Raw genomic sequence first — 12,246 nt, 5'->3', positions numbered from 1 at the left:
AGTGGTATGTGAAATTAATAATATATTTTATACCATCTTTAATGTATATTTCCCCATTAAACGTCAACATCAATACTTGGCCTCTTTATTACCAAAAATTAAAGCCTTAACACAAGACATGTTGGTTGTAGGTGGAGATTTTAATATGATTATCGACCCGGATATAGATTGTACCACTAGAAATAGACAGGCTTTCCCCTTTGCATCGACTCTGGCAGAGGAGGGCTTGTTTGACGTGTGGAGATGCCAACATGGGGGCGAGAGGGACTATACCTTCTTTTCTCCCCCACATGGTTCTTATTCCAGGATTGATCTGTTCTTGGTAAATAACAGGATACTTCTACAGTCACAATCTTCGGCAATTGGACAGATAACCTGGTCCAATCACTCACCAATCTCGCTTTATATAGACGAAAAAATGACGCTCTCCCAACCATCACAATGGCGCCTGAATAACTATATACTTCATCACCCTGAGTATGCCGCGACCGTGTCTAAAGAACTGACCCTTTTTTTTGTAGAAAATGTGGGTTCAGTTCCCTCTCCTTTTACTGTGTGGAATGCGCATAAAGCATTTATGAGAGGGTTGCTGATTAAAGCTTGCTCTCAGGCTAAGAGGAAAAGGGAAAAGGAGATTTTTAACATTACCAAGCAGATAGCAGTTATCGATGTAAAAAATAAAGCTACACCTACATCGGCCTATTCTTCTGAACTGAGGTCTTTGCATTTGTCATTACAGTCATTGATTGCAACTCAACACGACATCTATTTTAAACGTATGCAAATGACTACCTATGTACACAACAATAGAGCTGGTGCTTTTCTGGCTAAAAAAATAAAACAGCTCTCCCCATGCTCTTGCATCACTCACCTTACAGGTAACCAGGGCAATAAAATAATAGACCCTAGGCTAATAGCTGATCATTTCCAAGCCTACTATAGCGCCCTCTATAACCTATATTTGGACGATAATACTTACCACAATCGGAAATTGCGGATTTTCTCCTTTCAGTTCCACTGCCCCAGGTGTCTCAGTCCCAACTTGCAGCTATATCGGCTCCTTTTTCTGAACCTGAGGTACTCAAAGCTATATCATCGCTTAAACTCTTTAAATCTCCAGGTCCGGATGGATACACGAATAATTATTATAAAGAGTGTTCACAGATTTTAGCTCCCCATTTAGTGCAGATATTCAATAAAGCAGCACAGGAGGGTGCTTTCCCTATGGAAATGCTTTTGGCCACAGTAGTTACCCTCCCTAAGGAAGATAAAGATCCTACGTCTCCAGCCAACTTACGACCTATTTCTCTTTTAAGCTCAGATATTAAAATATATGCAAAAAATTCTTTCAAATAGACTTTATCACATTATTCCTCAATTGATTAAGTCGCACCAAGTCGGGTTTGTGGCGGGACGTCAGGCCTCCGACGGAACTCGGCGGTTTATTATGGAACTGATTCAGTATGCTTCTTTCCTTGGATGCGGAGAAGGCATTCGATAGAGTACATTGGGGTTATCTGTCTCAACTTCTTGAACATTTCGGCCTCAAGGGCCGTATAAAATCTTCCATACTGGCATTATACTCGCTCCCCTCGGCTAGAGTTCTTTCCGCTGGGTTTCTTTCTGATCCTTTTAGAATAAAGAACGGAACGCGTCAGGGTTGCCCACTCTCCCCAATTGTGTTTGCCTTAGTAATGGAACCTTTAGCAGAAACAATACGACTTAACTCCAGAATTCAGGGCATTAAAGTGGGAACTAAAGTCCATAAACTCGGTCTTTATGCTGATGATGTGCTCTTGGCGGTCTCTGATCCTCTTAATTCTCTACCTGCTATCCAAGACACACTTTCTCAGTTTAGTAAAATTTCATATGACAAAGTCAATTCGAACAAGTCTAAAATGTTGGGGGTAGGATTAGATCAGGCTATGAGGGCTTCTTTAATCTCACGATTTTCTCTTGAGTGGAGTGAGAACAGTATTAAATACCTAGGTACGTTTATCACAAGTGCCAGCTCGACACTATTCGCAAAGAACTACCTTTCGCTCTTGTCTAAAATATCAAAATTAGTTGCAAATGTTTCTAAACCAATGATTTCTTGGGCTGGGAAAATTGCTATCGTTAAGATGATGCCTATAATACTATATGTATTCTGCACAGTAATTATCCCGCTCCCCATTAGTTATCTTTCAAAACTTCAAAAGTTACTTACGGACTTCATATGGGCTGGCAAAAAACCTAGAACTCGGTTCTCTACTATGTCTCGTCCTTGGTCTTCAGGGGGGATGGGGGTACCTGACATTAGGAGATATTTTCACTCTACTGTTCTCAGCCAAATTTATCAGTGGTGGGGTAGTCATAATGAACTTAAATGGGTAGAAATTGAGAGGGCCACACTGGGGGTTCCTCTTATCTCTCTCCTGTCAATAGACAGCCCTAAACGTCCGCATATGAATATAAACATGCTTTCTATCGTTGCTTCTATAGCTTCCTGGCAATATCTGATTTCACATGCTCCTAAGTCTGACTGCCACCCCCTTCAGCCATTACCCCTCCGCTACCTTTCCTCCTTTACACCGGAACTAAATGTGTTAAAATGGGAGGCAGCCGGGATTGATACGATGGGTTCCCTTTATGAAACAAAGGGAGTGTTGCCATTTAACAAAAGGGTTCAAAAATATGGTATAGCTACCCATGATATGTACAAATATTTTCAGATTCGTCACATTTTGTGCAGTAGGAACATGGATGGGCGGTTATTCCCGAGTAGTGCATTTGTGGCTTTCAACTCTGCTGCGCCTAAATCGAAGTGCATCTCATGGTTTTATTCTACTATTTCTAAACTTCAGATATTAAGTAAACCAGGGTATTTGCTTAAATGGGAGACGGAATTGAATCTGGTTATCACCTTCGCAGAATGGCATTCGGCGATGAATTGGGCCTCTAAAATTTCTAAGGGTGAGAGTCATAGAATAGATGTCAGGTGGTGTTTTAATTCCTTCCACCAAAGGTTTTTTTGTAATATAAATACTCTATTTAGAATTAATGAAAAATCACTGGAATAAGGATAGAGCTTATAAAATATAACTTTTACTTCTTATTTGTTTAAAAATGTGCAAAAACATAAACACAGGACAAATTTATAAGCTAAAACTGTGCTCCCTTTTGTGAGAGAAAACGGACATTCTATACGTTTGTACAGAGTGAATGCAAAGCTCCAAATATTACTGCATAAGGAAGAGGTTTTTCAAAAAGGTATGTTTGGGGTAATCCACCCCCCTACCCGTTCTATAGTGTATCCAAGTCCATCTTGATCCTGTAGCTGGGGACTGGGAAACCTCCTATTTTCCCTTTATGTGTGTCCAGGCAACTAGTGTTATGCCTTCTCTCCACGCGTTTCCTTGTGGCCAGAATTCTTCAGGGGAGTTTAGGCCAATTAGCCTCTATAGTCGGAGGCTTTGGAGCAAGAAAGAGATAAATCTTATGCAGTGGCAAAGATAGTTAAGTGCATCTGTTCCCACGATGCTGGGATAAACACCTGTCACGGCGTGTAACGTCCTCCCTCACATGTGTAAGGAGTCATCTATTTATCTAATGAAATCCTCCCTATCGAGACCCAACCCCGATGACGTATCTGTGGAGTATTCAGGAGTAGCAGCTGTAGCGATGTCAACAAAGAAAATACCTTCAAAAGGAAGGCAGGTATCCATGTCTGCATGTGCAGCACATAACTCCTCCCACAAGGGCCGACAGCCAATGGGTTTGTGTATCCTGTCACAGTTGGTGTTTCGCTGCATTTGCAGCTGAGCTGGCCGTCTGTGAACAGGAGCATGAAGAATGCCTGTCTACACGTAGTAACATCCATCGGAATGTAAGACAAGGAGGGAGGGAGGGGGGTTAGATGTGTTCTAAAGTCTCCTACGGTGTTTACTTAATATCAGTAAATGTTTTGTGCTGACTATTAAACCGAGGTTGATAGACTACATCAAAGGGGCCCATTTCTTTATTTTAATGGGTTTTAAATTTTGTTATATTGGATATTTTTGGCAGTATTTACCAATATACTATTCTTATCTAGAAGGTAATAAACTCTCATTGAAAACCTGTCTAGTATTAAAATGGAAAAATCTTGCTAGCAAAGGAAGTAAAATTATCATCTAGGCATTGATAATTTTATTTATGGCTCTTTTGTCACATATGAAACCATAAAGAAGTTGTATATGTGTTATAAATTTGGACAGGAGATGTGAAGCTATAGATATTATTTTTATTTTTCATTTTCCCAAAATGGAGACCTGGTCTTTAGTGGGATTTATATGAAGCAACAGTAATTTACTTGTTCGTTTAGTCCATATGGAATTACGGAACCCATTATAAATATCCACCTAGACTCCCTTTGGAGGACCACTTTATCTATGTCTCCTCCCCTTGGTGATGGATGGATAAGCTCCATAGCTGTAAATTTGAGGCATTTTGCATCTCCCCCATGTTTTAGATGTACATGTCTAGCTACTGGTTTATCCCTATTGTTCGCAATGTCCCCCAGATGTTCCAAAACTCCTCTTTTTGAATTCCCTGGTAGTTTTGCCTATATAATCCATGGGGCAGCTACAGGTGATTTTGTACACTACATTTTTGGAGCTACAATTAATGAAGTCTCAGATTTTATAGTTTTTGCCAGTGTATGAACTCGGAAATTCTTTCGTGTTTGATACTGCAGGGCAGGCCTTGCAATAAGAGTCATAGAGAAATAGCGCATAAAATACTGCTTACATGGTATAGAACCCCAGCGCTGCTGGCTAAATTTAATCCTTCTTACTCTCCCCTTTGTTGGAGGAATTGTGGTATGTCAGGCGACTATATGCATGTTTGGTGAAATTGTCCACTGTTTTTTAGTTTCTGGAAAGCTACCTTTGCATTTTTGTCCACTATATTACATTATATAATTAGCCCCTCCCCTGCATTGGCGCTATGTTTTGTTGGTCTTGCTGATGTTCCCAGGGACTTCAGGTGCATAACAGGGCATGTCATCTTAGCTGCTAGACTGATGATAGCTAGGACTTGGAAATCCTCAGACCCTCTTACTACCACCGAGTTAAATAATCTTTTCCAATTTGACTACACCATGGAAAAAATGGTAGCGGTTCGCTCCAATTCATATGGGAAATTTTTAAGTAATTGGACATTGTGGTCAGACTACAATGTTTTAAGAACATCTCCTTCTTATGTAACAAATATTGGAAGCTCTTCCTATTTGTTGGTGTAAGGACATTAGGATATAGTGGCAAAGATTTCATAATAGTAAATAAGGGGCCTATAGAAGCTTATGACGATAAAGTCTTGTAATGTCATTGATATGTTTCCGATTTAGTAAAACTGTACCCAAAAAAATGTATTTTTGAATCATAACTGTTTATTCTTTTTTTTTTTTTTTCACTTTATTCTTCTTCTCTTTTTCTTTCTCCTTTTTGGTATTTTAATTAATGTTTTCATTGCATCTTGTTTAACTAGTGGAAAAAAAACAAAAAAAAAAACAAAACAATATATAATTACTGTACTTACTGTACGATATGGACCTGAGATTACTTTATGGATGAGAAAGTAAACCTGTTTTGATTTTGTGTATGTTATGCTTTGAAAAATAATAATAAAAATGTATATTTAAAAAAAATAAAAAAAATACAAAGGACATAAAATATTTTTTCTATTGAAATAAAAACATTTTTTTTAAAAAAGCACACAAACCTCAACCATTTTATTGGGAATAAAAAAGCCGTCATCTGACGTAGTTCAACATCCGAACCTGTAAAAACACACCAAAAAAATTAGTAACACATACAGAAGCAAAGTATTTCTTATACTTACCTTTCCTGGGTCCAGTGCTGGAGCCACAATGTCAGCAAGCAGGGCACCATATCTAATACCAGCCATAGCTATAGGGTCGTAGTGCTATAGATATGCTGTCTCATGTATATGAAAAACCTATTGGTACAGACAGGAGGCGATCTTGCTGATAAAAGTAACAGAAATATAACCAGAATGCTATATTTGAGACAAGATCTTACGTAAAACCAAGTGTGACTTGGTGCATTGACCCTCAACAACTGATATATGTAGCCTATAAAGTGTGGGGTACAATTAACACAAAAAGTATAGCAGAAAAAATATATAAACTTTATTAACATATATCACAACAATTAAAAGATGAGTCATACAGAGCATGAATAAAACCGTTCAAAAATCGCAAGGGATAGGAGTATGTAGAAATGGGGACAGAGTCTAGTAAGATAAGGTAAACAGACTAATTGCGTCAAAGCAATAATGCAGATGGTAGCATGTGTGATACAATAATGTACATAAGTATTAATGTATAGTGATAAACACACTGAAAGTCTGTTGCCAACAAAATGTATATTAATGACCTCCCGAGAAACTGCTTAAAAAACAAAAACATGGAAGTAGGTAAATACTCAAAGTAAGTATATTTGTGAGAGCAAGCAGCATGGGAGGAACAAATTACATGACATACCCATACTGGTGATGGTATCCCTTCAACTAGAGACCGTCAGACCCGACGCGCGTTTCGGCGGGATGCCTTCGTCCGGGGGTAGCGTCTCTCCAGCTGGGATCACCCCTTTATATGATCCTATGCCCAATCATGTGCATTTGCAAAGAAGTCAATATGATCTTATTATCGGCGTCATGCGCCAGGTGTAGAGATGGCCGCTCGTATACCTCCGACGGCGCGTCATCTGAGAGGGAGCGAAACACCGGCGTCTGACGCCGGAGTGCCGCGCCCACCCAGATGCAGACGCACCAATCGGAGGGAAGAGAAACCCCTCCCCCTGACGTAAGCGCACAAGACAAATGCCAGTACAAAGAAAGTGACTGGATGTTACAAAGGAAGCACACGATTGGGCAGGTTGTCAGGGAGCATAGAGACGATATTACGGTATAATGCATAGAAACATTGAACCTATTAAGCTTCATAGCGATAATCAATATGTGTTACATGTACATATATATATATATATATATATATATATATATATATATATATATATATATAAAAATGTGACCATTAGAGAAGTATAACTCATATAGTAATAAATGTCAGTCTCTAAATGTGTTAAAAAGTAGTAATAAGATAGATACCTAGCCATATAGTTATTTTAATGTAAAAGACGCATCAATGTGAACAGTGCTAGACACAGAAAAACCAACAAAAAGTGACTAGATGAAATAATTTAATATATAAAATTGGTGAAAGATAATAACAAAAAAGTGAAAAATATTTATAAACAATAACCCGCAAAAAGACATTAATAATCATAAAGTATAAAATTGAATAATGAATTAAAGTGCAAGTAAGAAAGAGTATAGACGAATATATACAGATAAATAAGGGAGTTAAGAAATGGGAAATTAATGATATGTGTATTAAATAGGTACAAAGATCAATAATGTAAAAAATAAAAAATAATAAAAAATAAAAATATGAATATATTATGCAGTGTATAAATGTCATAAACATACAAGTGTAGATGGAAATAGTGAATAATATAGATAAAATAATTTCTTTATATATATACAAAGAAATTTGTTACATATATGTAGGTATAAACAAATACGTAAAATACATATAAAACATATATATAGATAATATACATATAAATAATATGAATAATGATAAAGAGTAATATTAAGATACAATAGATACTCAGACAGTGATATATAGTATTTCGCGAGAGAATAGGTTTCTTCAATTTCTTCGTAATTTTCAAGTCTCAATTTCCTCTAGCTATAGATTAATTGATTGGTTCTATGATCAGAAAAAGGGGTGGGGGAAAGATGATTAGATAACTATACAAAATAACAAAAATGAATAAAACATACTTAAAAATGACCCGCTGGAGGTCAACGGTCAGAGAAACGGAGCAAAATTTAAGTTTTCATTGAGTCCCATAGGACGCATTGTTCCCAGAGTCCAGATCCATTTGGACTCACATTTCGCTAAGTTTTTCACAACATCACCTTTACGGATATTTTGTTTAATACAGTCTATCCCTTTTATTTTCAGTTTGGTAGGGTCAAAAGAATGGTACGTCTTAAAGTGTCTTGCGATCGGTTTTAAAGTTTCGATTACTTCCGTCTCTTTTGCCATAAGGATATCACGTACATGTTCCCTTACTCGAATTTTAAATTCCCTCGTAGTCAGGCCAACATAAATCTTGGGACAGGGACATGTTGCATAGTAAACAACTGCTTTGGTAGAGCATGTGATCGGATGTGTGATGCTATAGATATGCTTACCTGTTGAGTCAGAGAAAGAGGTCGCTTGCTCAATGTTGGGGCAGGCCACACAGTGACCACATGCCTTGCATCCCCATTTAGGACCTTTTGTTCCAAACAGGAATCTCTGGCTCTTATTCTGATAGTGACTTCTCACTAGATAGTCTTTAAGATTCTTGGACCGTCTCGCTGTAACACAGGGGTATTTAGGGATGTATTTTGCAATGGTAGAATCTGTAAGCAAAATAGGCCAAAATTGTTTTAGAATTCCCTTCATCTGATGCCAGCGTGAATGGTATTCTGTAATGAATCTTACCTGTGTTCCGGATTTATTTTTGGGTTTGGGGAACAAAAGAGTCTCTCTAGAAGTGTTTTTGGCGCGATGGTAGGCCTTCTTTATTGAGCGTTTACTATATCCGCGTGCCAAGAAACGATTTGTAAGATCGTATGCCGGTTTCTCAAATCCGTCCAAGGAAGAACAGATCCGTCCAATACGTAAGAATTGACCTATTGGGACGGCCCAAACAGTCTGTGTGGGGTGAGAAGAAGAGGCGAGAAGGAGGGAATTGACTGCAGTGGCCTTTCGAAACACATCAGACTGAAGGAAACCACTTGAGTCTCTGGTTAATTTGACATCCAAAAATTCCACCTGGTGTTTATCGTAATGATGTGTAAGTTTGATGTTCAATTTGTTTTTATTTAGGTCACCAATAAAAGTCTCGAATGACTCCGATGTACCTTTCCAGATGAGGAGGATGTCATCTATGTACCTGGCCCAAAAAATGACCCTGTCCATAGAGACATCCTGCCTCCCCTGGAAGAGATCCCTCTCCCACAGCCCCAGGAACAAGTTGGCGTACGACGGGGCACAAGCTGCCCCCATTGCCGTCCCCTGGAGCTGCAAGTAGAAGTTCTCATTAAAGATGAAAAAGTTATGTGTGAGTGCAAACTCCAGTAATGTAACTAAGAAGGTCCTAAATGGGGATGCAAGGCATGTGGTCACTGTGTGGCCTGCCCCAACATTGAGCAAGCGACCTCTTTCTCTGACTCAACAGGTAAGCATATCTATAACATCACACATCCGATCACATGCTCTACCAAAGCAGTTGTTTACTATGCAACATGTCCCTGTCCCAAGATTTATGTTGGCCTGACTACGAGGGAATTTAAAATTCGAGTAAGGGAACATGTACGTGACATCCTTATGGCAAAAGAGACGGAAGTAATCGAAACTTTAAAACCGATCGCAAGACACTTTAAGACGTACCATTCTTGTGACCCTACCAAACTGAAAATAAAAGGGATAGACTGTATTATACAAAATATCCGTAAAGGTGATGTTTCGAAAAACTTAGCGAAATGTGAGTCCAAATGAATCTGGACTCTGGGAACAATGCGTCCTATGGGACTCAATGAAAACTTAAATTTTGCTCCGTTTCTCTGACCATTGACCTCCAGCGGGTCATTTTTAAGTATGTTTTATTCATTTTTGTTATTTTGTATAGTTATCTAATCATCTTTCCCCCCCCCCCTTTTTCTGATCATAGAACCAATCAATTAATCTATAGCTAGAGGAAATTGAGACTTGAAAATTCCGAAGAAATTGAAGAAACCTATTCTCTCGCGAAATACTATATATCACTGTCCGAGTATCTATTGTATCTTATTATTACTCTTTATCATTATTCATATTATTTATATGTATATTATCTATATATATGTTTTATATGTATTTTACGTATTTGTTTATACCTACATATATGTAACAAATTTATTTGTATATATATAAAGAAATTCTTTTATCTATATTATTCACTATTTCCATCTACACTTGTATGTTTATGACATTTATACACTGCATAATATATTCATATTTTTATTTTTTATTATTTTTTATTTTTTACATTATTGATTTTTGTACACATATCATTAATGTACACATATCATTAATTTCCCATTTCTTAACTCACTTATTTATCTGTATATATTCGTATATACTCTTTCTTATCAAAGGGGAGAGAAAAGACATGGACCGCACATCCACTGTATACTATGATCAATGCGGCTAGGCAAAATATTTAAATATGAACGAGCGGTTCTTTGTAACTTTTTGATCAAATTGTATGCAAGCCCACTTGCCACTTCACGGTGACCTCTAAAAGTGGGTCCCTACTCTAGCGGTTGCAGCACCGCATGGCGGCTACCGCCACCGCAGCACCGCTCCTGCAGAGGGAGCAACCCAGGGGCCCAAAAGCACCCATGCCTTCAGACCGTGCCAAGCCTCCTTGGCTCTGGGCCACGTCCCCCCACAAGTGCAGCACTACAGCAACAGACACCACCACACAGCACCACACATTAAAATCAGCTGGGCCAAAAGTGTGGAGTGCTGGTACCAAGTAAAACAAAACAACAGAGGCTTGGCACGGTCTGAAGGCATGGGTGTTTTTGGGCCCCTGGGTTGCTCCCTCTGCAGGAGCGGTGCTGCGGTGGCAGTAGCCGCCATGCGGTGCGGCAACCGCTAGAGTAGGGACCCACTTTTAGAGGTCGCCGTGAAGTGGCAAGTGGGCTTGCATACAATTTGATCAAAATGTTACAAAGAACCTCTCGTTCATATTTAAATATTTTGCCTAGCCGCATTGATCATAGTATACAGTGGATGTGCAGTCCATGTCTTTTCTCTCCCCTTTGATATACTCTTTCTTACTTGCACTTAAATTCATTACTCAATTTTATACTTTATGATTATTAATGTCTTTTTGCGGGTTATTATTTATAAATATTTTTCACTTTTTTGTTATTATCATCTTTCACCAATTTTATATATTAAATTATTTCATCTAGTCACTTTTTGTTGGTTTTTCTGTGTCTAGCACTGTTCACATTGATGCGTCTTTTACATTAAAATAACTATATGGCTAGGTATCTATCTCATTACTACTTTTTAACACATTTAGAGACTGACATTTATTACTATATGAGTTATACTTCTCTAATGGTCACATTTTTATATATATATATATATATATATATATATATATATATATATATATGTACATGTAACACATATTGATTATCGCTATAAAGCTTAATAGGTTCAATGTTTCTATGCATTATACCGTAATATCGTCTCTATGCTCCCTGACAACCTGCCCAATCGTGTGCTTCCTTTGTAACATCCAGTCACTTTCTTTGTACTGGCATTTGTCTTGTGCGCTTACGTCAGGGGGAGGGGTTTCTCTTCCCTCCGATTGGTGCGTCTGCATCTGGGTGCGTCAGACGCCGGTGTTTTGCTCCCTCTCGGATGACGCGCCGTCGGAGGTATACGAGCGGCCATCTCTACACCTGGCGCATGACGCCGATAATAAGATCATATTGACTTATTTGCAAATGCACATGATTGGGCATAGGATCATATAAAGGGGTGATCCCAGCTGGAGAGACGCCACCCCCGGACGAAGGCATCCCGCCGAAACGCGCGTCGGGTCTGACGGTCTCTCATTGCAGGGATACCATCAGCAGTATGGGTATGTCATGTAATTTGTTCCTCCCATGCTGCTTGCTCTCACAAATATACTTACTTTGAGTATTTACCTACTTCCATGTTTTTGTTTTTTAAGCAGTTTCTCGGGAGGTCATTAATATACATTTTGTTGGCAACAGACTTTCAGTGTGTTTATCACTATACATTAATACTTATGTACATTATTGTATCACACATGCTACCATCTGCATTATTGCTTTGACGCAATTAGTCTGTTTACCTTATCTTACTAGACTCTGTCCCCATTTCTACATACTCCTATCCCTTGCGATTTTTGAACGTTTTTATTCATGCTCTGTATAACTCATCTTTTAATTGTTGTGATATATGTTAATAAAGTTTATATATTTTTTCTGCTATACTTTTTGTGTTAATTGTACCCCACACTTTATAGGCTACATGTCTCATGTATATGT

At 38.3% G+C, this 12,246-nt stretch overlaps 1 protein-coding gene across 9 annotated transcripts in view; it reads left to right on the top strand.

The window, feature by feature from the left end:
- ADGRL3 (adhesion G protein-coupled receptor L3) overlaps positions 1-12,246 on the top strand; it is a 2,099,109-nt gene that overhangs the window by 1,345,809 nt on the left and 741,054 nt on the right. The window contains exon 21 of one of the 9 annotated variants that reach the window (XM_075863912.1): positions 9,837-9,916. The exons of the other annotated variants lie outside the window; for them this stretch is intronic. Within the exon in view, the coding sequence (XP_075720027.1) occupies positions 9,837-9,857 (21 nt within the window). The 3' untranslated portion in view covers positions 9,858-9,916. Of the gene's footprint in view, positions 1-9,836; positions 9,917-12,246 lie in introns of those variants that run through there. 9 annotated transcript variants of the gene reach the window in all.

The sequence above is a fragment of the Rhinoderma darwinii genome, chromosome 1 (assembly GCF_050947455.1).
Source record: "Rhinoderma darwinii isolate aRhiDar2 chromosome 1, aRhiDar2.hap1, whole genome shotgun sequence".
Classification (NCBI taxonomy): domain Eukaryota; kingdom Metazoa; phylum Chordata; class Amphibia; order Anura; family Rhinodermatidae; genus Rhinoderma; species Rhinoderma darwinii.
The sequence above is the reverse complement of the archived record's forward strand: the minus strand, read 5'-3'. Positions and strand labels throughout refer to the sequence as shown.